At 49.0% G+C, this 26,627-nt stretch overlaps 2 protein-coding genes across 2 annotated transcripts; both read left to right on the top strand.

The window, feature by feature from the left end:
* Positions 1 to 1,258: 1,258 nt before the first annotated feature.
* rnf20 (ring finger protein 20, E3 ubiquitin protein ligase) lies at positions 1,259 to 16,738 on the top strand (the record flags this gene model as incomplete). Its single annotated transcript, XM_084449244.1, has 22 exons — positions 1,259 to 1,325; positions 1,792 to 1,960; positions 2,127 to 2,195; positions 2,381 to 2,479; positions 2,907 to 3,054; positions 3,293 to 3,478; positions 5,167 to 5,282; positions 5,989 to 6,135; positions 6,255 to 6,329; positions 6,488 to 6,607; positions 8,097 to 8,276; positions 8,357 to 8,492; positions 8,732 to 8,853; positions 9,376 to 9,532; positions 9,753 to 10,026; positions 10,557 to 10,674; positions 12,356 to 12,505; positions 13,154 to 13,366; positions 14,655 to 14,780; positions 15,521 to 15,661; positions 15,941 to 16,045; positions 16,562 to 16,738. Exons 2-22 carry the CDS (start codon positions 1,802 to 1,804, stop codon positions 16,736 to 16,738), a joined length of 3,018 nt encoding a protein of 1,005 aa, XP_084305370.1. The 5' UTR covers positions 1,259 to 1,325; positions 1,792 to 1,801.
* Positions 16,739 to 19,298: 2,560 nt separating this feature from the next.
* LOC311317538 (uncharacterized protein) lies at positions 19,299 to 21,953 on the top strand (the record flags this gene model as incomplete). Its single annotated transcript, XM_084448612.1, has 3 exons — positions 19,299 to 19,354; positions 20,646 to 20,748; positions 21,595 to 21,953. The coding sequence occupies exons 1-3, from the start codon at positions 19,346 to 19,348 to the stop codon at positions 21,951 to 21,953; spliced, it is 471 nt and encodes a 156-aa protein (XP_084304738.1). The 5' UTR covers positions 19,299 to 19,345.
* Positions 21,954 to 26,627: the final 4,674 nt, after the last annotated feature.

Here is a 26,627-nt window from a genome sequence, read left to right on the forward strand (position 1 = left end):
AGATCTAACACAGTGCTATTTACTGACTGTATACCGTCAAGGTCACTATCAAAGGTCACAAGTATTTTAATCTATCATGGTGAATGCTGAGGAAAACCCTAATGATCTGAATATTAGTATGCTGTCTATAGATGCAGGTCAATGTAATCCCCAATACCTATGCTTGTGAAGCCAGGTACCGTGTGTAGCCTACAACAAAATGCTCGCTTGAGATCTATTCTATTCTTATTTGCAGTCAGCTGGGTCCTGTGCATATCTTGATATTTTCACGCCTCGCCAGCCCCGCCTTCGTCAGGCTACCACGCCCTCTGACTCTGACTCAGGTTCCCCTGGTACATCCCAGAGGGTGCAGCGGGAACTGTGCTCTCACCAGTCTCAGCCACGAGCAGGGTGCGCTCCCACTCCACACCTGCCTGACGTCACCAATCAGCCTCAGCCACGAGCCGGGCGTGTTCCCACTTCACACCTGCCTGGCATCTCCCATCTCAGCCAGGTTAAGAAGCCGGGCTACTTAGCAGTCGGTGCGAAATCGTTGACCAACCTAGTATCACATCTGTAGTTGTAACCTAACCTGCCTTTATCCAAACCCTACCTCACCCTTTTTGTTTTCCTTCATCCTAGTCTGACCTCCCTGCCACTGCCTGAACCCTGCCAGACTGGAGAACCACGTTCCTGCCTGAACCCCACGCCTGTCTGACTACCACGTTCCTGCCTGACCCTTGCCTGTCTGACTGCCACATTTCTGCTTTAACCCCACGCCTGTCCGACTACAACCTCCCTGCCTGACCAATAAACGTGCCCAAACGTGGACTTGTCCCCCTACGCCTATCGTGTCTGCTCTTGGGTCCAGATATCACCAGCCCAACAAGGTTTTTAGGGTCGTGGCTAGAAGGGGTACAACTATGGATGGTGTAGAAGGATGGTAAAGGCTTGTTCCCATAAACACAGAGGCCATTTAGGGTTAGGGTTAAGTTGAGGCTAGGTTCAGGGTTAAGGCTAGGCTTAGGTAGCCTATAGGGTTGGGTCAGGTTTGGAGTTAAGGTTTGACCAGTCTCTGCATTTATGGGAACTAGTCTAAAACACAGGCCGTAGCTGTACCCCATCTAGCCACAACCGTTTTTTAGGGACTACAGCACTACCATGGGCTGTCAAATCAGCACTTTGTATGTATTGTACTATTCCTGCCAGCGGGTGGCGCACTTTCAAATAGCGACTGGTTCGATTTTCATTGTTGACATCGGTACTTCCGTCTCCGGAAGGCAATCCCAAGAAGCTGCCCATCATCAACACAGACAGATTCAGTTAAAACATTTTTATCCAAATCGGTAAGACTGTTATGCGAGAACCTGAAACTACGGTTGAAACGCATAGTGGAGCCGTGTCCGGACTAAGTTCTGTGCCTAGCGAGGCAATTTGACAGCCCGTTGAATATTTGAATTGGCTAGACATAGCCCGCTAAAAGTTGCTAGCTAGCTAGCTAGCTGACGTTAGCTGCCGGTAGATAGCTAGCACCACTAGCTAACTTAGCTATCTATCTATCTATCTATCTATCTACCACCAGTGTTAATTGACGAACAGGTAGATAGCGAGTTGAACGGGATATGTTTGAACATTATGCATCACTGTACACATGAGCGCCGCCCACAGCTCTCTAATAGTTAGCCTACTTTAAGCGTGCTAACAGTTACCATCCCCACAGCGAAATCTACTGCTATCTAGGACACCCATCATTAACGTTAGCTAGCTAGTTTTCTGTCTAGATGAATGTCCTTCATGGTCTCTTTGTTTCAGCGGTCTGAGGATGTCTGGACTGAAGCGTCCATGTGAATCCAGCGGCGGCCCATCCTCGTCCGGCGCGCCCCCGGAGAAGCGCCGGGACCGGGAGGGAGGAGAGGACGGCGGCCCGGGGGTCAGCGCCACCGCCGTGGAGACGGTCATCAAGCTCGGAGCACCCAACTCTGTGAGTAGGAGAGCTGCTGAGGTTGTTCTGTGGTCTCCAGGTTGTCGATTTGTCTGGCTGTAAAACATTTAAAAAAATAACACAAAAATCCTACCTAACTCGTCTTCAACAATGTCTTTGATTCCTGTTGTTTCCGTGGAGCTCATGTGTTTTTGTTTGTTTCCAGGAGGAGCAGGATGTTAAAGCTCTCCAGGCGAAGAACAGGAAGCTGGGAGAGTCCCTCGATCAAAGACAGGTAGAATAGTATAGAAGACACACACACTCACACTTTTGTTCTACATATCAGATATCACAAATCAGTCAGTCCGTTCAGTACATTTGCCATGTATATGGTTAACACATACTAAGAATTTGACTAGGGTAATGGGATACACTGATGGATGTGGCCCACACACCCTCACTGTGAGCTTGGTTTTGCAGGTGATCGAGGATGAGCTGAGAGAGAGAATCGAGCGGCTGGAAACTCGTCAGTCTACCGATGACGCCAGTCTGCTCATCCTCAACAGATACTGGAACCAGGTGACCCTTCACTTACAGACACACACAATTCCACCAGGTGACCTTTCACTCACAGACACACACAACTCCATCAGGTGACCTTTCACTCACAGACACACACAACTCCACCAGGTGACCTTTCATTCACAGACACACACAACCCCACACAAGATGGAGGGAAACATTTACTATGCTATTTTTGTAAGTTTTTTATTTAAGTGCAAAGAGAAATACAAATTATCAAGGGAATTTTTAAAGTTTACTATCTATCTATCTATCTATCTATCTATCCATCTATCTATCTATCGATCTACAGTTATAATATATATATATATATATATATACGATATAATATTGGCCCTATTTACACTAATCTAAATCTGGTGAAATAAAGTGTGTGATAACAGCGTTGGCTTCCCCTCCCCCTCTCCCTGTGTCTAACTCCCAGTTTGATGAGAACGTGCGGCTGATCACCAGGCAGAACGACCAGTCAGGCAGCGAGCCGGTGGAGACGCCCGCCGGGGAGGGGCGGAGCCTGAAGCCTGACACTCCGGAGCCGGACGGGGACTCCAACCAGGAGAGGGCCAAAGACAGAGGTATGACGAGAGAGGGAGAAAAAGAGAAAGAGTGGTGGGGGGAGGGGGGCAGATCATCATGCTTGCCTGAGAGTGTGTGAATGATTGGTTGCTACTCCTAGGATGTAACTTCGCTGGTCTACCGTAGCTGATTATGTTGTTGGATAAGCTGAGCACCTAAAACTGTTCCCAAACTGAGTGTGCCATTCACTTCCATCCAGATACAGCAGTAAGTTAACATCATGTCATGTCCCTCCAGGCCACTCGGGGGAGACAACCACCTCCTTCCTGGCCATGCTGGCCAGTAGCAGCAGCGAGGAGATGGAGGCGGAACTGAAGGAGAGGGTGGAGTCCAGCCAGAAACAGGCCAATCGCGTGGTAGAAATCTACGACAGCCTGAAGAGCACAGTGGAGCAGCTACAGAAGGAGTTGAACTCTGGTGCAGGTGAGATGGAGGAGGGGGGGCGGGGCGAGGTGAGATGGAGGCTGAGGTGGAGGTGGGAGGAGGAGGAGGAGAGGGAGAAGAGGGGTGAGGACCAGGATGAGCTATGGAAGGATGAGGAGAGGGTGAGGAGGTATGGAAGAATGAGGAGAGGGGGAGGAGGTATGGAAGGATGAGGAGAGGGGGAGGAGGTATGGAAGGATGAGGAGAGGGGGAGGAGGTATGGAAGGATGAGGGGAGGGTGATGACATGGCGGGGTGTCTGTGGACCTGGGAGAGAGGGGTGAGAGGAGGGAGGGATGGGTCTGGTGTGGAGGGGAGAGGGATGAGGCCTGAGAGAGATGAGAGGGTAAGGAGGGGTGAGACAGATGAGGATTTAGGGGACGGGGTGGTTAAGGAAAGCTGCAAGGTCTTGGAGGAATGATGTTTGTTGTCTTCCACCTGCTGAAATCGTAGGGAGGGGACTGGCTGTTATAACAGTCACTGCCCTCTGTTAGTCCCACAAACTGTACCAGAGCCCATTACGGAGGGTGCCAGCCATATTGCCCATAATACACAACAAAATATACTCTGTGTATTAGTAAAAGTATCGTCCATTCTACTCAGGGGCCCTTCTACTTTTCAAATCCACACAGTTTACAGCTGGAGGAGCTTCCTTGCTTGTCTGTTGCTTGTTCTACATTTTAAGATTCTCATAGGGTAGTAGGACTGGGTATTGGCAAGGACCTCACCATACGATGTGTGTCACCATACATTGTGATACGATAACGTACATATTGTGTTACATTCATATTGCAACTCTACATAATTTACTGTTTTTTTTTTTAGTTTTTTTTTTTTAAAGCTGAAAATACAACATGAATAATGAATTATATCCTTAATTTCATGTATCTATATCTATTCCTCATGTTGTTCTGTATATTTCCCTTTTGCAAAAAGAAAAATATATATATATATTTTTTTTTTTTTTTTACTGTATCGATATTGTACCGTGGGAAATCGATACAGTATTGTGGAAAACAATATTGGGATGTATTGCTGTATCGATTTTATTGCACAGCCCTAGGTTAGGTGCATTGTGGGTATACTTATTAATAGTCATAGTCGGACATCTTAGAATGATCAGAGGCCACTAACGCTTCATGACACATTCAGCCAAGTTAAGATGCGACTTGATCACTGATTAACTAGTTGTTGTGTCTAGCTGCGTCCTGATCCCTAATTAACTAGCTGTTGTGTCTAGCTCAGCTGACTGACTGATTACATTTTAAGAAGCTATATTTATTAACTTGGATGCACTTGTGCTTGGCTGGTAAGAGATGTGAATGGAATGTTGTCTTGAAGCTAGCAGTTGATTAGCCAATCAGCTAACGGCAGCGATGTCAGACCCAGCAGCGATTTATGCACTGTGAACAATTGTTGTGTTTGATTTAACTTTCTAAATTGTTTTGGGTCAGTTAGGATAAGGCACCGACAATTAGAGGCAACTAATGTCAAAAATCTAGTGGTGTTGGATTATCAGCAGAATAGACCTGTAAATGACTCCTACATGGTTAAACTTCCTTCCACTGGTTCACACAAAGGGGCGATACGTCATTGGTGGAGGGACATCACTTACTGCACTTGTTGACAGTTGATGTCCTATGATTATGCTAGAGACTCATGAGTCTTCATTATGCTCTGCCTTTCCAGAGGGCTCTGTGTGGCCAGCTGCCACCCAGCTCAACGCCCTGCTGTCCAATGAGAACGAGCGGCTTCGTCAGCTGACCGACGAGCTGCACCAGAAGCACAGTCACATGACCAGCGAGGTGAGTGTGATGTCACGTCATGGCTTCAGAGCTGGCTGTGGCTCTGTCGAGTAAGGTGCAGAACGGAAAGAAAGAGAGAGATACATATAATACTTTAATTATGATTCATACTATGTATAATAATGAGTCTCAGTCCTGCTGTTCCTCAGTAAGAGCAGTGTTCTTGGTTGTAAACAGTGTGTTGGTGTGTAGACTTCTGCACGGGTTCTCTTCTTCTGACTGATTTTCTGTACCCCCTTTCTCTCTCTCTCTCTCTCTCTCTCTCTCTCTCTCTCTCTCTCTCTCTCTCTCTCTCTCCCCAACCTCTCCTTCCATCTCTCTCTCTCTCCTACCCTCTCCTTCCATCTCTCTCTCCCCTACCCGCTCCTTCCATCTCTCTCTCTCCCCTACCCGCTCCTTCCATCTCTCTCTCTCCCCTACCCGCTCCTTCCATCTCTCTCTCTCCCCTACCCTCTCCTTCCATTTCTCTCTCCCCCCCCCACCCTCTCCTTCCATCTCTCTCTCCCCCCCACCCTCTCCTTCGATCTCTCTCTCTCCCCTACCCTCTCCTTCCATTTCTCTCTCCCCCCCACCCTCTCCTTCCATCTCTCTCTCTCTCTCTCCTATCCTCTCCTTCCATCTATCTCTCTCTCTCCTACCCTTTCCTTCCATCTCTCCCTCCCTCTCTCTATCTCTCTCTGTCCTCCCCTCTCCTTCTCTCTCTCAGTCTCGGTCTCTAGGTCGCGCGGTAGCCAAGGCCGACCTGCGTGTCAGCGAGCTGCAGGGTCTGATCGAGGAGCTCCAGTGGGACATGGAGAAGATCAGGCGCAGAGAGAACCGCCTGAATACACACCTGGGGGAAATACTGGAGAGGGTGAGGATGCGTGTGTGTGAGTGAGTGTGTGTGTGTGTGTGTGTGCGCACGCATGTGTGACGGCCCTTGTAGCCGGCTTGTCTTTGTAATGTGCTCTCTCCTGCTGTGCTGTGTCCCAGGTGAACAGTAAAGGCTACAAGGTGTGTGGGGAGGCCAGCAGTGTGTGTGGAACCATCACCATCAACAAGAGAAAGGTATTCTGGGTGTTGGAGTCTCAGTGACACAAATTTCAAACAGTGAAGCAGTGATCCGCACAAAACCGCCATCTTTTCATAACATTCAACACTCTCTCGCTCCCTCTCTCCCACCCACCCCCTCTCTCTCTCCCAACCCCCCCCCCCCCCCCCTTCAGTTTGAGGACATGAACAGTGAGTTGGAGGAGAACAGGGAGCTAGCGGAGAACCGGCTCAGCGAGCTGCAGAGGCTCCAGCAGGATCTGCAGGACGTCAACCAGGAGAACAATAATATGAAGGTGAGAGGCATGGGTGTGTGTGGGCGTGTGTGTGCGTGTGTGTGTGTGTGTGTGTGCGTGTGTGTGTGTGCGTGTGTGTGTGGGCGCGTGTGTGTGGGCGCGTGTGTGTGGGCGCGTGTGTGTGGGCGCGTGTGTGTGGGCGCGTGTGTGTGGGCGCGTGTGTGGGCGCGTGTGTGTGGGCGCGTGTGTGTGGGCGCGTGTGTGTGGGAGCGTGTGTGGGCGCGTGTGTGGGCGCGTGTGTGGGCGCGTGTGTGGGCGTGTGTGTGTGGGCGTGTGTGTGTGGGCGTGTGTGTGTGGGCGTGTGTGTGTGGGCGTGTGTGGGGGCGTGTGTGGGGGCGTGTGTGGGGGCGTGTGTGGGGGCGTGTGTGTGTGTGTGTAGGCGTGTGTGTGTTTGTGTGTGTGAGTGAGAGAGAGAGAGAGACACATCACCACCACCAGGATCAGAGCAGTTCATATGGCAGAGTGGTGTCAACAAAAGTACTGGAGGCTCTAACGGTTCCTAATCGAAAGTTTTAAAAAACAGTCTGACACCTAAAACTGTTAAAACAACAACAACAACAGCTGCAGTGAGCCTTGTTAAAGACCATTAAACTCCTCGTTGTTGTAACTCTTATCTGGGCTGCGTTTAAATTCAGCTAACAGAGGCGAACGTTCGTCGCAAACATGTTTTCTCCAAACGGTCACATTTGAACGGCTTTTAATGAACGTTCCAAATAGTTTGCATAAATGCAACAATCCCCATCTGGGAGCACATCTCCAGTAAGCCTGGGTCCATGGTGATCCTCGTTCCGTTACTGGCGAACTACCTCTCCAGACTGTTAGCTTCTGTTAGCAAATGTTTGCGGCGAACACAAAGCTAACAGAAAATAGTTTGCTGACGTTCGCAAACGTTCGCTATGTTCGCTGAATTTGAACGCACCCCTGGTCTTCCTCTCACTCTCTACCTCTACTTCAGCCCAGCGCAAAATGTCTGGCTCACACTCACTGAGCTTTAGCTGTGAAACAGAGCACTGTTGTCAGGTCAAAACCTCGTATCTCCACTGTTGGTGATTTTTTATTTTTTACATTAATTGAAAGCTGGGACTACCCTTCACAACCTCTGAACACCTCCCAGCCCTGGGACAAATTAAATGCATTTTAAACAGCTTGTCGTATGTGATTTTATGTTCAAAAAGAACAGAAATTGGAAATTGGAATGTTCTTCAACATTCTGAAAACTTGCCATTTTGGAGATACATGGTTTTGTCCCGAGCAAGAGGTAGATAGATAGATAGATAGATAGATAGATAGATAGATAGATAGATAGATAGATAGATAGATAGATAGATAGATAGATAGATAGATAGATAGATAGATAGATAGATAGACAGACAGACAGACAGACAGACAGACAGACAGACAGACAGACAGACAGACAGACATCTCTGCCCTGTATACTCATCTTTCTCCCTTGCCTCTCTAACCCCCCACCCCCTCTCTCCCCCCTCAGTTGGAGCTGCTAAGTCGTGCGGAGGGAGTGGTGAGGGAGAGCTCGGAGTACCGCTGTCTCCAGTCCCAGTTCTCCGTCCTCTACAACGAGTCCCTGGTCCTGAAGTCCCAGCTGGACGAGACCCGCTCCCGACTCCACACCACCAGGACCGCGCGCCTCCGGCAGCTAGAACACATGGAGGTGTGTGTGTGTTTGTTTGCTTGTGTGTGTGTATATGTGTCTTCCCTGCGTGTGTGTAACAGCCTCCCGTCTTGTTCCAGAATGACGAGGTGTCTCTGCAGAGGAAGGTGCGGACCGAGGTGTTCCAGCTGGAGGACACGCTGGCACAGGTCAGGAAGGAGTATGAGATGCTGAGGATCGAGTTCGAGCAGACTCTCGCCGCCAACGAACAAGCCGGTAAACAGCCAGTCAGAGATCTGCTCAGCTCAACACGCTGGTTAAACAGCCAGTCAGAGATATGCTCAGCTCGCACTGGATGGAAAAAATTGATTTACTCCCTTTTTCTCCCTCTCTCTCTCTTCTTCTATCCCTCCCTCTCTCCTGCCTTTCCTTCCTTCCTCTCCCCTCCCTATTCACCCCCCCCCTTTCTCCTCCCTCTCTCCTCTCCTCTTTTCTTCCCTCACTCCCTCTCTCAGGCCCTATAAACCGGGAGATGCGTCACCTGATCAGCACTCTGCAGACCCACAACCAGCAGATGAAGGGGGAGGTGGTGAAGTACAAGCTGAGGCTGAGAGAGGCACAGACCGACCTCAACCAGGTACCAGGTTCTGTTCACAAGGAAACAATCCTCAACCAGGTACCAGGTTTGGTTTTGGGCCGACACAACAGCCTTTTTTTGTCTGCCAGCCCATAAAACAGATAGATCTGCCCATTGTTTTTTTTCTTAATTGACGGTGTCGGTGACACTTGACTGGCCCAGTCACAACTTTAAACCCTGCCCCCTTTGGGCTCAGTGCCATCATTAAACAGCACATCTGTTAAAAACAAATAAGACATATGATAAGACAAAAAGCAAGAATTTTTTGAATTAAAATTAAATTTTTGAAGGTGTATTGTGTGTCCCTCTTACTCATTCCACAGCTGAAGTGTTTTCAGGAAGTGACATGGTTGGTACATGTTCAGGGAGCGTGAAGAAATGCCAGGGCAGATTTTTTTCGGTCCCAGCCCAGCCCTGTCTGTAGATGCTCAGCTACCGTCACGGTTGATAGTTTTGGTGAAAGCTTTTGAGGTACTGTAGATGTCACATGATCAAAATCGATCCCTTTCTCGCCTCCTGCAGGCTCGCGCTTCGAAGGGCAGCTCTGTCCTCCAGTCCCAGTCCAGCACAGAGCTGGACGTGAAGGAAGAGACCGCCTCCCCGCCCACTCCGGCCGCTGCTGGTGATGTCACTGTGAAGGCGGAGACTGACAACGGCTCGGCCACTCCCACCAGCACTGGTAAAGCCGCACGCTGGGCGTTAATTACACGTTCATAACAGATGTATTACTGACTCCTTAAATTTTTGTTCTAGGTTTTCTTGGCCTCCTTGTGAATGAAATAAAGTGAATTGTTGTTTTCTCTCTCTCTCTCTTTCTCTCTCTCTCTCTCTCTCTCTCTCTCTCACACTTTCTCTCTCTCTCTTTCTCGCTCTCTCTCTCTCTCTCTCTCTCTCGGTAGGTGTCTCTGTTAAGACAGAGCCAGGAGCAGAGGCAGACGGAGTGAAAGAGGAGGAGAAGGAAAAAGACAAGAAGGAGGAGAAGGAGAAAGAGAGAGAGAAGGAGAAGGAGCGTCCGACCCGGGGCGGGGGAGGGAGCGCAGCGCTCAAGGAGGAGAAGGAGAAGGCCGGGAGCAGCAGCCAATCAGAAGAGGTGACCGGGGAGCGGCCGACTGTGATTGGAGGACCAAAGAGGAAGGAAGTGGAGCAGCTGAAGATCGTCAGGGCGGAGCTTAAGTAAGTGTTGTGATGTTAACGATGATGATGAGGATGATGATGATGACAGTGGTGATGAGGATGAAGGCTGTGCTAATCCTGTGGTACTGTAGGAAAACCCAGGAGTCCCAGGGTTAGGGGTAGGGTTAATGATGTTGGTAACGGTGTTGGTGGTGATGTATGCAGGAAGGCCCAGGAGTCCCAGGGTTAGGGGTAGGGTTAATGATGTTGGTAACGGTGTTGGTGGTGATGTATGCAGGAAGGCCCAGGAGTCCCAGGGTTAGGGGTAGGGTTAATGATGTTGGTAACGGTGTTGGTGGTGATGTATGCAGGAAGGCCCAGGAGTCCCAGGGTTAGGGGTAGGGTTAATGATGTTGGTAACGGTGTTGGTGGTGATGTATGCAGGAAGGCCCAGGAGTCCCAGGGTTAGGGGTAGGGTTAATGATGTTGGTAACGGTGTTGGTGGTGATGTATGCAGGAAGGCCCAGGAGTCCCAGGGTTAGGGGTAGGGTTAATGATGTTGGTAACGGTGTTGGTGGTGATGTATGCAGGAAGGCCCAGGAGTCCCAGCGAGAGATGAAGCTGCTGCTGGACATGTATCGCTCGGCCCCCAAAGAGCAGAGGGACAAGGTGCAGCTCATGGCTGCGGAGAAGAAAGCCAAATCAGAGGTACACACACATACACACACACACACGCACACACACATACACACACACGCACACACACCAGGGCTCCAGACTAACTTTTTACCTTGGTCCGTTGCACCGGTGTGCCTAACTTTCTCACAGGGTTCCCACGGGTCAAGGAATTTCTGGAATATCATGGAATTTTAAAAAGTCTATTCCAGATAGGGGAAGTCAGGGGATTTGATCAAAGTAATGGATTATCAGGGAATGTTGTTTGTAGCATGTGTACATTTTAGTTGCCATTTATCAAAATGTAATGATATTTTCCATGTAGTATTATTCTTTATGGGGTTATTCGCCTTATTCACCTCAGCAGCCATATTGGGTTGTTAAAAGTTCACTGTAAAAACACCACTGCTGTTGTTTTCGCATTTGGAAATACATCGGAGTGAATGCAGCTGACGGCTAACTATGGCTCATTCACCTCCATGTATTTCCAAACGCGAAAACAACTGCAGTGAAAAACAATCGGAGTCTGGTAATGATGAGTTTGTAACCCCGATAGTGTATTCAGCCTGTTGTTTTGACTATTTTGGTTCTTGAAGTGGTGTTTTTACAGTGAACTTTTAACGTTGAAGTCAACGGGCACTTCCGCACCCCAGACTGACCAATATGGCTGCCAGGTGAATAAGGCGAATTCCGTCACGAGTGGTCTTTAAGGTTATTGGATTTCTCAGCGCCCATTCATCCCCATTCCCGCTTGTGAACGACTGGCTTCACCTCAGTCAAGATCTGGTAGCATGACGTCCTCATAAGGCCCGTGGGCAGCAGCGCCAGAGGGGAGATCAATGTAAAGACAGAAAATATAACTGTTAAACTCGTAAAACTATTTATCTATCAAATAGCCTATGGGAAACTACTATTGATTACACACACATACACCTGTAATGCTTCACACACACACACACACACACACCAGTCCCCACCTGCATTCAGCCAAGAAGAATGTCCGAGGCAGAGTAGGCCCGGGTCTTGGCAGAATGCAGGTCAGGGTTCCCACGCGTCCTGGAAAACTGGTGCTCAGTTTCCAGTCCTGGAAAACACATGAAAAGACAAGAGTGGGCACCCTGGGGTGGGAGAACAAACAGAGACCAGTCTCCACAAACAAAGACTGACCTGCTGAGTGTCTACAAACAGACACTGACCTGCTGAGTGTCTACAAACAGAGACTGACCTGCTGAGTGTCTACAAACAGAGACTGACCTGCTGAGTCTCCACAAACAGAGACTGACCTGCTGAGTCTCCACAAACAGAGACTGACCTGCTGAGTTTCTAAAAAACAAAGACTGACCTGCTGAGTGTCTACAAACAGAGACTGACCTGCTGAATGTCTACAAACAGAGACTGACCTGCTGAATGTCTACAAACAGAGACTGACCTGCTGAATGTCAGGGGCACCGGGGCAACCAATCAAAATGTTTAGTTGCATTTGAAAAATGTCACACACTTTAGTCTTGTACACACACACACACACACAGAAACACCACGATAGTCAGTATACGGTATAGTACACCTCAATAATGCATGTAGCACATGTTTTGTGTTTTTGTGTGTTTATGCGTGTGTTTTTTGTGTGTTTGTGCGTGTGCATGCGTTTGTGTGCGTGTGCATGCGTGTGTCTGTGTGCGTATGTACGTGGTGTTTGTGTGTGTGTTTGTGCCAGGCGGAGGAATTGAAGCAGCGTCTGAGGGACCTGGAGGAGAGGGAGAGGAGGGAGGGGAAGAAGATGGCTGACGAGGAGGCTCTGAGGAAGATCCGCTCTGTGGAGGAACAGATCGACATCCTCAACAAGAAACTGTCCCTGGCCAAGCAGGTGTGTGGAGTGTCTGCCGCGGTTTCCTGCTGCTCCTTCCCCATCCCTTTGTCAAGACTATTACCATTTCCTGTTCCATGTCTACCATTTCCTGTTCCATGTCTCCCATTTCCTGTTTCATGTCTACCATTTCCTGTTCCATGTCTCACATGTCTGTTTCATGTCTTACCATTTCCTGTTCCATGTCTCCCATTTCCTGTTTCATGTCTCCCATTTCCTGTTCTATTTTTACCATTTCCTGTTCCATGTCTCCCATTTCCTGTTTCATGTCTACCATTTCCTGTTCCACGTCCCCCTTTCTTTCTGTGATTTAACCCTCTTCCTTCTCTCCACCCCCACCCCTCTACCACTGCCAACAGTACCTTCCATTCCTCTCTCTACACCTCCTTCCCTTCATCTGTATGTGCGTGTGCGCGCTCTTGTCCCTGCGTGCCCCTGCGTGTGTGCATGCTTTAAAATGTTTATTTTGATTGCTGTTACCAGAGTGTTGTGCTAACAGTGGGGTGTTAAGAGTTCCTCCACTCCAACACTGTCTGTGTCGCCAATTAGTATGCTCTTTCCGTCTGAAAATGTGTGTGTTGTGTGCGTGTCCCTGCGGCGTGCGTGCGTGCGCGTGTGCGTGCGTGTGCGTGTGTGCGTGCGCGCCAGGAGGAGGACGCACTGCTGAGTGAGATGGACGTGACAGGCCAGGCCTTCGAGGACATGCAGGAGCAGAACATCCGTCTGATGCAGCAGCTCAGGGAGAAGGACGACGCCAACTTCAAGCTGATGAGCGAGAGGATCAAGTCCAACCAGATCCACAAGCTGCTGAAGGAGGAGAAGGAGGAGCTGGCGGACCAGCTGCTCACTCTGAAAACGCAGGTGAGAGACCCAGGCCCTCGCTGCTGGAACACACGGGCAGACCACATAACAAGCATACCGTCATTCACTCCAGGCTTCCAAACCGTAGAGGAACTCTGAAGGGCCGTAGGGAGTAAGGAGTGAGGGAGTAGGGAGTTAGGGAGTAGGGAGTTATCCAGTAGGTAGTAGGGGGTAGGGGCTAGGGAATAGGGGCTAGGGAGTTAAAGGGCATGGAGTTAAGGAGTAGGGGCTAGGGAGTTGGGGAATAGGGAGTTAAGGAGTAGGGGCTAGGGAGTTGGGGAATAGGGAGTTAAGGAGTAGGGGCTAGGGAGTTGGGGAATAGGGAGTTAAGGAGTAGGGGCTAGGGAGTTGGGGAATAGGGAGTTAAGGAGTAGGGGCTAGGGAGTAGGGGCTAGGGAGTTGGGGAATAGGGAGTTAAGGAGTAGGGGCTAGGGAGTAGGGGAATAGGGAGTTAAGGAGTAGGGGCTAGGGAGTAGGGGCTAGGGAGTTGGGGAAAAGGGAGTTAAGGAGTAGGGGCTAGGGAGTTGGGGAATAGGGAGTTAAGGAGTAGGGGCTAGGGAGTAGGGGCTAGGGAGTTGGGGAAAAGGGAGTTAAGGAGTAGGGAAAAGGGAGTCAAGGAGTAGGGGCTAGGGAGTTGGGGAAAAGGGAGTTAAGGAGTAGGGGCTAGGGAGTTGGGGAAAAGGGAGTTAAGGAGTAGGGGCTAGGGAGTTGGGGACTAGGTAGTTAGGGAGTAGGGTTTTAGTGCTGGTTTGGAATGGGCTGCCACATGCCAACACTATGTCAACAAGGCAGACATTGACACCGGCCAGTGATCTCCATCTACATTGTAGCAGATTTAGAAACAAGTGCTATTTTGATCAAATTACCTCATATTAGGAATATATGGTTACTTTCTTACCTGAAAAACTATTAAAACTTAACTGACATTAACAGTCGTGAGAGCCAAAACTTTTAGCCTGCTTCAGAATGCAGTCAACTTCCTGTTGTTCGTCGTTTGACGTCGCAAAGAATTGTGGGAGCAAACTGACCATTGCCTGTTCATTTGGAAAACGGGCCTTTTGAAAGGGGTGACTTTTACACAATTTGGATTGGAGTGCCCCTCAGTACATTCAGACGTATGTTTTGGAATACAGCCAGAGTTTTCTCGTGGTCTTTTCTAAACATGCTGTGACTAAAAGTATACCTGTCTCTGATTTACAAATATTTACGTATTGAATTTGCTATGTTAGAAAATGATTGTTCACAGCACCCATCTTCTCTCTCTCTCTCCCCCCCCCCCTCCCCTCAGGTGGATGCCCAGCTGCAGGTGGTGAGGAAGCTAGAGGAGAAAGAGCGCCTCCTACAGGGAACTATCGGTACTGCAGAGAGAGAGCTGGCACTGAGGACACAGGCTCTGGACATGAACAAACGCAAGGTAATACAAACGCGTGCACACACACACACACACACACACATACACACACACACACAAGTCGGTGCACCATGCTATCCACATTCAGACAGTGGATAAATACTAAGACAGCACTCATCTGTTTGAAATCAACTTTTCACATTGTTCATCTAACACCCATCAATTTCCTTGCCACCAACTCTCCCTCACCTGAACTGCACCCCCCCTCCTCTCCTCTCTCTCCCCCTCCTCCCCTCCTTTCACTCCCCCTCATCCGCTCCTCTCACTCTCCCTCATCCTCTCTCTCTCTCCTCCTCTCTCTTCCTCTTCCCTTCTCTTCCTCTTCCCCTCCTCTCTCTCCTTGTCCCCCTCCTCCTCGTATCTCCTCCTGCTCCCCTCGCTCTCCTCCTCTCCCTCCTCCTCCCCTCTGTCATCCTCCTCTCTCCTCCCTCCTCCTCCTCTCTCTCTCCTCCCCCTCTCTCCCTCCTCCTTCTCTCTCCTACCTCCTCCCCTCTCTCTCCCTCCCTCCCTCCTCTCTCTCCTCCCCTCTCTCTCTCCTCCCCTCTCTCTCTCCTCCCCTCTCTCTCTACTCCCCTCTCTCTCCCTCCTCCTCTCTCTCCCTCCTCCTCTCTCTCCTCCCCTCTCTCTCCCTCTCTCTTCTCACCTCTCCCTCCCTCCTCCTCCTCCCCCCTCTCTCTCCCTCCTCCTCTTCCCTCTCTCTCTCTCCCCCCTCCTCCCCCCCTCCTCCCCTCCGCCCCTCCCAGGCGCAGGAGTCTGCGTTGCTGTCGGAGGAGGTGCGCTCCCAGCTGGAGCAGGTGCAGCAGAGGCTGACCACGGTCCGGGAGGAGGTCATAGAGAACAGCATCTCCAGGGAGAAAGAGTCCTTCAACGCCCGCCGTGCGCAGGTCACCTGCGCGCACACACACACACACACTCACTCACTCACTCACACACTCACACACACACACACACACACAAACACACACAGTATACAGACATTCTCTCATACAGTCCCTCAGTGATAACTGTATCCTCCACACCCCCCCCCCCCCCACACACACACACACACTAACAGGAAAACACATACATGAGAAAGCAAAGCACAATAACTCTTAACACAAAAGCAGCATGTCCAGACCGAGGCGTGACCTCCTCTGACCGATCGGCCCTCTGCTGCGTTACAGGAGGACATCTCCAAACTGCGGAGGAAGATCGAGAAGGCCAAGAAACCGGCAGAGAACGTCCGCAACGGAGACGAGATCCTGAACGAGGAAATCAACGAGTACAAGGTGTGTGTGAGACGAGTGTTTGTCCCTCTGTCCAAATACTTACAGGTGCATCTCAGAAAATTAGAATATTGTGGAAAAAGTCCATTATTTTCCGTAATTTAATTCAAACAGTGAAACTTTCATGTATTCTAGATCAATTAGATCCATCCATGTTCAGTATGTTCATTTATACACTCAATATTTGGTGGGGGCTCCTTTTGCACAAATTACTGCATCAGTGTGGAGCATGGAGGCAATCAGCCTTGAGATATTTCACTACATGTGTAATGAATCTATAATATATGAAAGTTTCACTTTTTGAATTAAATTACGGAAAATAATTAACTTTTCACAATATTCAAATTTTCTGAGATGCACCTGTACAATCTGGAACGCTTCGCTCACCCCCCCCCCTTCCCCAGGCGTATTTGTCCATATATACAAATTTCATTTCAAAACTTTATTTATACTCGTGAAGCACTGAGTAAGAAGCACTTACAATCTGAAACGCTTTGCTCATTCACCCCCTTCTCCCAGGCGCGCCTGACCTGCCCGTGCTGCAACTCTCGGGTGAAGGACGCCGTCCTGACCAAGTGTTTCCACGTCTTCTGCTTCGAGTGTGTCAAGACGCGCTACGACACCAGGCAGAGGAAGTGCCCCAAGTGCAACGCCGCCTTCGGAGCCAACGACTTCCACCGCATCTACATCGGATAAGGGCGGGGCACAGGACGGGGGGGGGGGCATGGTTGATGGGCGGGGCGGGGTTGGCGAGGGGTTAAGAGGGTAGAATAGCACCCGGGGGGCTGTAGTGTCTAGAAGCTTCTCTGCAGCCCCTCTGACTGCCCTCACTCTTCTGTGAAGGACCAGGATGTAGGGAGAGGACGACCGCAGTGTCTTAATGAAGAGATGGACCGCCATGCGGAGACCGTGATTCAGAATCGCTATAGTTGTCCACTCACACTGCCTGGCTGGAACGAATGCAAAGCCTAAAGACACCGCGTTGGCTCGCTACTCACTAGGCCGGCCTTGTGGCCTAGTGTAGAGTCAGAGTGAAGATTGTCCGTTGCGGTGGGATTCCTCACAGGCGAGCGTTTACATGGCTGACTGACATTGCTACCCTAGGCGCATTCCGGGGTCTCTCCCAGCTCCGGGGGTGCGACTGAGGGATGTGAATCAGGACTCTCTGTCTGCCCTGGAGTCCTCGTGTTCTACAGAGACCGGTTGCCATTTTTAAGTTCAGCTTCTCCTCCCAGAGATCCCTCTGTTAACTGGGAAAGACAGACAAGAGATTCTGCCTGAGAGTGAGAGTGAGAGTGAGAGTGAGAGTGAGTGTGAGAGTGTGTGTGTGCCTGAGAGAAAGATGACCTAGGCGAGGAGAGGGGAAAATAATCAATGTCCACTTCCTCTGGAGGAGCCTTGTCCTGTTTGTATCCATGTATCTTTGATTGTGATGATGATGATGACGATGATGATGATGATGTTGTTGTTACTGTACTTCCCCGTCTTTGTTTCCTTGTTTTTTTTTTAATTTGCGTGCTGCCTTGTCAGGCAGAGCTACAGACGCCTGGATCTGATGCTGTGTATCGCTGCTCTTCAAGTCATTAAACTGCCATCGAAATGAGAAAAGCTGTTTTTTGTTTCATTTTTTATTCAAGCGAGTTTTTTTGCTTGGTGTTTCACAGATGTGAACGTGCAGGAGAGGTGAAGAGGTGCTTAAGGTTGGGATTCAAGCCCACACGACAGCAAACTTACTAATTTCTGTATGAAACTGAGCCGTTTCTACACCTGCTCGTGTTGTAGCTTCTGCTCATCAAGTGTTAATAAATCTAGTGCTTACCCTCATTGCTGCTCCTGTTGACCCTATAAATGAACCACAAGTCCCAGAGTGCAAATATCCGAATGCATGACGCATAACTGTAGGCTATCCCCCGTCCAAGCCCCCAACCCCCTCTTCCGTACACCCAGATCGGATTGCAGCAAGGTCAGAATTTAGGAATAGAACTACAGAAACGACTGAGGGGAGGGGCGCCAACCGCACCAGCAGCTGAAAAAAGTTTATTCAAGACTGTCTGTCGTGGCGTTGTGAGCGATTCAAACTCGGAGGCAAAAAGAATAGTTTATCCGAAGTGTCTGGAATACGATCCCGAACCGAGAAGCTTTAGGGAAGCATGCATGCATGGTTTAGCGTCACCGCGCGTGTTCGAATATTTTCCTTTTACGCACAAATTTAGAAAGCGTTGTTGAGTTTTTAAGTCTCCTGTCTGGGATTTAAAAAAACGAAAGAATCTAGATTTTAACGCGCACTGTGCTATTTTAGGTAGTTTGCAACCAAATATAGCCTAGTCGGAGCTAATACAGTCCTTGAACGGTGCTGTCTGGATTGGGGTTGCTACCTTGCCAAAGTTTATTAATACGAATCGCTGAGTTTGTTCAGTCATTTTATAATTGCATCTACCAAATTAGTCGAATGATCACTCGATCCTGGTAGACTCTAAACTTTTGATCAAAGTTTCTCATTCATTGAAAAGGTCGTTTTATTATTCATTGTGTTGGTAGCTTTATGTCGATGTAGCCTAATGTAAATCTGTCGCTTTGTCACCAGAAGCCATTTTTATTGTTTATACATGAGCCCATACTAGGCTACATTTAACACAGACACTAGACAGCTGTTCCTGTTGCTAGAAATTGCATATTTTTCTATCATGGCTGTCAACGCGAATAGTTTCAACCGTCCCGCGTGTCCCTCGGTACAGTTTTTACTATCCACACTTGTTTTGGTGCTCGGTTTGGCCCCGCGCTGCCTGGGTCAGGCCGTACCGGTGGATGTTCCTCCCGCCCCATCAGTGAGTCTCCGGTCCTTGATCACCGGGACCTGCGAGGATGTTCACCAATATGTGGAATCCGTTGTTGGAACAACTGTGATCAAATCTACTGTTGAGGTAAAAATATTTCCACAACAAAATAAAGTTATCTAATATTTCTTACCCATACTTATATCAACTGTTGATCTTTATCTGAACTAACTTGAGGGTGATCTTTGTTCCTTAAATCATTGTTTTACGTGGTTTATCAACTTGTCCCTCTCCTATCACCTCATCTCTCCTTCTCCCCTCCCCCCAAACTCTTCTCTTATCCCCGACCCTCTCACCCAACTCACCCCCTCTACCCGCTAATCTCTTCTCAATTCCCTCTACTCTGCCCTAATTTAATCTATGCTTATATCCATGCAAATCCTCTCTTGCTATCACCACCCCATGCGTCCCTTCCCAGAGTGTGCTGTTGTATCTTGAGTCAGTTCTTGGTCAGGAGAACGTCTATACGATGGGCATGGTAAGAGAACCAACCAGTGTTCCACCATCTAACCAGCTCCTGACATGGGCCTCAAACAAAGCTCCTTGCTGCTGTTTGTTTGCACATGTCACAGACCGTACAGTGTGGGTGTGTGCATAACAAGACTAGGCCTAACACAATTAAATGTTCAGGTGTCAGTTCTGTGTGTTCTTACACTGTGTATCTTTAGACCAGTCTGTAGCCTACATGTTGCAAGATTGATTTTAGTGTATACGAGTTATTCATACACACACGGTGACGATGGCTGTGTCCCGCTCTGATATGCTCGCTAGACAACACTGTGTGTGTGTGTGTGTGTGGTAGCAACAGGTGCAAGCAGGACACTTACTGTATGTCCTAGGAGCTGTGTACCCTTGACCTCAGCTAAGCTGGACATGGGGGGGGGGGGGGGGGGGGGTTGTGAGGGGGGGCTAGAGAGGGGCTTCTTCAGGAAGAGGGGGGGGTGGGGGGGGCTGGGGGATATCCAGCTGTCACACTCTCCTCTGAAGTAAAAGCAAAGTCACAAACAGCAAGTGTGTTTCTGAATCAACGGCCCGCATTGTGAGTGACTGCTTGAGAGAAACACTTGCAGATTCCTCATCATTGGGAAACAGCTCCTTCCATACGAGGGGACTGGACTTGTTTAAATTGATTCGCCTTCAAAACAAAATGTAATCTCAACCCATAGATAAGACCAAAGACAAAGGGCCATAGTAACTTGATCAGTCATGAGATACACGACTGAATGATTGAATCAGTGACAACACCAAGCCCATATCAGGAGACCCACCTATTTAGCGTGATTGGCGGCAGCTGCACGCTGGTGTATCAGTGGTGCTGCCATTTCCCTCTACCGAAGTAGAGGCTTGTGGTGGGAGACTGATGTCACTCTCCATGGAGTCGGTAGCATCTTGGGTTAACATGGTGGGTGGTGGTGTGTGTGTGTGAGTGTTAACATGGTGGGTGGTGTGTGTGTGTGTGTGTGTGTGTTAACATGGTGGTGGTGTGTGTGTTGTGAGGCCGACGTTGGAATGTTTGTCCTTCCCGCTACGCCTAGAACCTAAATTCCTTTTTATCAGAGACAACAGATTGATTTCTGCTTCCTTGTCTTTTGATTATACAACTATGTAGGCATCTAAAGTATCTCTCTCTCTCACACGCTCTCTCTCTCTCTCTCTCTCCCTCTCTGTTTCTCTCTCTCTTTCTCTCTGTTTCTCTCTCTCTCTCTCTCTCTGTTTTTCTCTCTCTCTCTGTTTCTCTCTCTCTCTCTCTCTCTCTCTCTCTCTCTCAGTTCGTGGAGATGCTGATCCGGTTCTTGGCGGAGGGAGCTGCCAGCGGACTAAATGTCATCGCCGTTTACGTCACAGAGATCCTCAGAGTCACAGGAGTTGATGGTGGGTAACAAGCTGACTGACTGACGACTGACTGATGAGTGACTGACTGACTGACTGACTGACTGACTGACTGACTGACTGACTGACTGACGAGTGACTGACTGACTGACTAGTGACTGACTGACTGACTGACTGACTGACTGACTGACTGACTTGAGTGACTGACTAGTGACTGACTGACTGACTGACTGACTGACTGACTGACTGAGGAACTGACTGACTGAGTGAGTGAGTGAGTGAGTGAGTGAGTGAGTGAGTGAGTGAGTGAGTGAGTGAGTGAGTGAGTGAGTGAGTGAGTGAGGAACTGACTGACTGAGTGAGTGAGTGACTGACTGACGAGTGACTGACTAGTGACTGACTGACTGACTGACTGACTGACTGACTGACTGACTGACTGTGTTCAGTACAGCACATGATGTGATAATCATAATTTTTTTTGTATGTGTGTGCGCTCCAGTTTTTAGTGACACCCAGATTTAGTTTTAGTTATTTCTTGGTCAGGCAGAATAGGAGGCGCAGTCTTGCGGGTGACAGCCCGTCTGTCTGTCCACCTCGGGGGGTTTCAGCCAGGCTTGGAACCGGGGGCCACACCCTTCCAGTCAGGGGAGAGTAGGTGTGACTGTTGAGAGTTGTTCCGCATTGGGGTTATGTAACACAGCACAGCACACAACACAATCCTCCTAGCGCTGCTCATATTCCGTCAGGCCTGTTGGCTCTGTCATATGGTACTGTCACACCTGCCGTACCTGACTCAAACAACCTGCGTCCTTTGTAACCCATTACAATTTCTCTTTTCGTGTTCATCTTTCTATCTTTCCTTCTCTCTATCTCTCTCTATCCTTTTAGTCAAGTTGCCGTTCCCCCCCTTCACGCCAGAGGGCGTGGCCTCTGTGGCGCAGTGGGGGCTCCTGGCTCTGATTGGCTACTGGGTGCTGTCCGTCGTGCTGCGCCTGTTGGTGGGCGTGGTCAGGCGGGTGTTCTGGTTCCTGAAGGCGGCAGCGGCGCTGTGGGCGTTCGGGCTGATCGTCAGCGACGGGGGCGCGGACGCGGACGTCACGGCGGTCCGGCTGGCCGGCCTGGTTCTGGGCTGCGCCCTGCTGGGTCTGGCCGGCGCCGGTTCTGACAAGGCGGTGGTGGTGGAGGGTCGTCTCAGCAGCCTGGAGGGACGTCTGAAGGCGGTGGAGAGGAGGAAGGGGGAGGAGTGAGGACAGGGGGAGGAGTGAGGAAGGGGGAGGAGTGAGGACAGGGGGGATGGTGGTGGGAGGGACGAGCTTGTGGTGGCGGGGTTGTCGTTGAAGGTCTTTGTATGCGTGTGTGTGTCAGTCTCTAAAGCGGAATAAAGTAAACTCTGGGATTTTTTTGATTGAAAATGGCCTCTTTTTTACATTTGTACTCTTGAGATGGTTTCCCTCGAGTTGTAGCGCGTCTGGGACAGACTGAACATCCTGCTGGTCCTGGAACTCATCCTGTCATCTGTCTGGATTCACTACAAAACATGCACATTTGAGACACATGGGCAACAAATATATTAGGATTCAGAAATACGAAGTGATTCAATTCACCTTCTCGATTCTGATGAGTAGCCTACTTTGGGAGGTCTTTGAGACACCACAATAGCGATTTGAACAGACGGATTTAAATGATCTATTCCTATGGACACTGTAGTACCTGCCTGTGTCGTAAACCTGGACCACGCTGACCTGGACCCCCCCCCCCCCCCCTTCATCTGATCAGCCTCCCCGTCCTGCAACACCAGCCTGGGCTCCAGGGGAGGGGGCTCCCCTCAGGCCTGGAGAACACACCATGGGATGACCGTGTTGGGCCTATCTGTGACTTAAGATGTGGTCTCAATTCTGTATGTAGAATTGACCGTTCGTGATAGGCCGACACCTATGCCACAAGTCAGTGTCAGGGACTGAAAACCCATGTGACTTGACTGACCATTTTTGACTGTGTGGGGTTTGACAGTTCATATTCAACCCATGGTGATGTGTTTTGATACAGTAAAGCTCAATTGAAAGTTACACTGAATCCTTTAAGTACAGTAAGTACTTACAGTTACACTTACAGTAAGTAAGTAAATTATATTTATATAAATATATGTTCTTAGAACAGAGGTCACAAAGTGCTTCCCAGGGCAGCATGTAGCTCGGGAGGTAGAGCGGTCATCTGAGGATCACAAGGTCCCCGGTTCGATCCCAGCTCCCGGCATTGTGCCGAGGTGTCCTTGAAGCAAGGCACTGAACCCCTAAATCCCCACATGCGTCACGGTGGTGCAGTACCTGGTACTGTCACCTCACAGCAAGAAGGTCCCGGTTCTTTCTGTGCAGAGTTTGCATGTTCTCCCCGCGTCCGCAAGGGTTTCCTCACAAATAACCCAATACGAAAAACATGCAGCAGATTAGATGCTCCTCAGTCAGTCCCTGACCAAGACCTGGACTGAGCACTTGGACATGGTCCCCGGGCGCCATGAACGATGGCTGCCCACTGCTCCTGGCTGCCTCTGGAGGAGGACGGCTTGCAGGGAACAATTTCCACCAGCGACCCCTGGAAGTTGCATGTGTGTGTGTGTGTGTGTGTGTGTGTGTGTGTGTGTGTGTATGTGTGTCGCCGCTCACTGTGTGTGATCACTGTGTGGCTGAATAAAGACCCCCCCTCTCAGATGCTGTAATTTAAATCATCAAATAATTAAAATCAATGGTTAAAAAAAACGAACACAATAACACATACAAAACAAGGACATAAAGACACATACACACATGCCTTCCCTCTCCCTAGGGCCTCTCTCTCTCCCTCATATCTTCTAACCAGGTCCAGTGGATGCCCCACTGTCACCAGCAGACCTCCCGGAGTCCGATAGATACCCCCGTGTCTGCTGTGGATGTCGTAGCATGTCCGTAGAATGTTCTCTCTCCTATGATGCTTTTAGCCTCTCTCACTCTGAAATGTAATTTAATGTAATGTATTGCTTTATAAATGTTCTTAGCCGGTAGACAAACATACTCCTGGAGCTTGCTCGATCGCCTTGTTGAGAGGGGTCAGGGAAGAATTTTTACAGCTCACTTATCTGGCCCCCGGGTGATTACTGTTTTTTTTGCTTCCCTCTGGAATATGTAGAGAGTGGGTCGTATGCCCACCCCTCTCTGTAAAGCGCATTGTGTTGCCTCTGGGTATGAAATGCGCTATACAAATAAAGCTTTGATTGATTGATTGATTGATTGATTGATTGATACACAGACAGGAGGCTAGACAAAGGCCAGTCTAAGTCTGAACAGAAAGAGTCAACAGAGGCCACAGATCATTGGTATTTACCATGGAGGGGAAATGTGCATGATGTATTGTGACATTTGAACCCCAGCCCCAATCCAACAGACGCTGTTCAGAGAAAAGTGAGACCAGATTCTGAGAAAGGGGACCCTAATGAATTGATTTTAGCATAGTTTCATGGTGACAACTTCTATATATTATGTAGAAAAATATGGTTGAATTATATACTGTCCATACCCCTTCTTTCCCACTGAGGTCCATTGCATGCTGTAATGACCTTTGAACCCCAGCCCAAATCCAACAGGCACTTTTCTGATAAACCTCAAACCTGTTTCTGAGGGATGGGGCGCTCAATGATAGATTTCAGCTCATAGTTTAAGTTCACAGTGAGAGCATCTGTGTTTGATATAGAAACTTTTCAGGGTTAAATGATACAAATCACTCTTGTCCTACTGACAGGCAATGAATGCAATATGACGTTTGAACCCCAGTCCCAACACACTTTACACATTTCTGATGAAAGTGATCTCGTTCTTGGAAGGTAGTAAATAAAGAATTAATTTCAGTATAGGTTCATGACAATTTTACAAAATGATAGTAGAATGTATGAGAAATGTTTCATGATCTTGTAAAATGCACGATAATTTGTTCGCAAAACATAGACCCCCCAGTGTGGCACATGTCCTTGAGAGAGACCTTTATGGGAGGCTAGCTTGCAGCTCGTGTTTGCGTGTGTGTGCGCGTGTGTGCGGTCAGCTGGCCCATCCAGTTCTACTAGCTGTTTGACGTGAAGGACGGACTAGAGGTCAAAAAAAGTAAGGGGAAGGGGAATGCCAGGGTAGATGAATTAAGGAAGGAAGCAAACAAACTCACTATGACATGCCAAGTACTAGCCTGCTTCAAGAGCTCCATCATCATCCCTGTCCCCAAGAAAGCAAGGACGACTATAGACCCATCACCCTGACCACTGTAGCAATGAAGGTTTTTAAGTGCCTTGTTCTGCAGCCTCTCAAATGCATCACAGACCCTCTCCTGGACCCCCTGCAGTCCGCCTACAGAGCCAACAGGTCAGTGGATGATGCAGTAAACATGGCCCTTCACTTCATTCTCCAGCTGGTTGATGGACTTCAGCTCTGCTTTCAACACCATCTTCCCATTCACTCTGGAGCATGCGCTTACCTGACCCCACCTGCAGGTAGACCACAGACTTCCTGTCTGACAGGAAGCAGCACGTGAAACTGGGCAAGCACATCTCTGACTCCATAGTCTCAAGACCAAAACCATGTTACTGCATCAATCAGGGACAGCCGATAGCATATGTCTGACTCACCAACATTGCGTGATGTCTTCATACTATTTGTATTTGATTAATTCCCATACATTCCTGTTAATCCCTGTGGGAAGTGTGTGAGTATTCCCAGAATTTTGCATCCCTATTCATACTCTTTGTATTTTGTGGCTGTTTTTGCCAGACCACCACAGGTTAAAATGGCGTCTCAACTGACAAGATGCCGCGGAGCCTGGTGACGAGTGACGGCCCCACTTACCTCTGGAGCCGAAGACGCTGACCTTGTTGGGGACGCCGGCGAGCAGCACGTCAGCCTAGTAGGACAGGCAGCGCTGGTCAGGCCCCTCCCAGCCCCTCCGCTCCCCAGGTCCCACAGCCTCGCCGTGCGGTCGGAGGAGTCGGACGCCAGCAGGGGGCCGCCAGGCGCCTCACCGTGCCCCGGTGGGAATGCATGAGGCCCGCCCCGTCAGCAGAGTGTGCCCTTTGACCCCCTAGGGTCTGATGCTCTTGTCCCGTGAGCCTGAAGCGCACACCGCCCTGTCCTTTCCCCTAGAGGAGGACAGAGCGCACCGTGGCGATGTGAGGGGAAAGCTATTAGCCAACTCCAAATAGTACAAAATGCTGCAGCACATGTTCTCACTAAGACCAGGAGGGCACACACTGCACTTGTTACTTGTCAGTTTTAGATTTTAAGATTATTTTATTAGTCTATAAGTCATTACATAATCAAGCACCTAAATACATACCAGATATGCTTTAAGATATACACCCAGTAGGGCCCTCAGGTCCTCTGACACTGAGCTTTTAATGGTCCCTAGAGCCAGGACTAAGAGGCAGGTAATTTTTAAGCAAGATCTTAAAACACAACTTTTTAACATTGCTTTTACCACATAGTTTTACTTGTTTTAATATCTTTGTGCTCTTAATTTGAATTATGTTTTATAGTTTTTATTCTATTTTACACTATCCTAAAATGCTTTTACTTTTATAGTTTCTTTTAAATCTGTTCTCACTGTGTTGGTATGATTTATGTTTTTATCTGTCTCTTTTTACGAATAGTGCTATATAAATAAAATGGCATTGACATCTGGAAAAAAGAACAATGACTTATTATTGATTTACATATTTATTGATTTATATATATATATTTATGGAGTATATTGATATAGTGGAGGAGGTTTGGATAGGCATAAGGATTGTGCAGGGGGATTGAATGGATTGCATGGGTGGTTGGGGTCTGGTTGGAAGGATTGAATGGTTATTGTTTGAGGGGGGGGTTGCTGGTGCTGCTCTCAGTCAACTTCAGTCATCCTTTGGGATCTTT

Source organism: Borostomias antarcticus, assembly GCF_949987555.1.
Source record: "Borostomias antarcticus genome assembly, chromosome: 14".
Lineage (NCBI taxonomy): Eukaryota > Metazoa > Chordata > Actinopteri > Stomiiformes > Stomiidae > Borostomias > Borostomias antarcticus.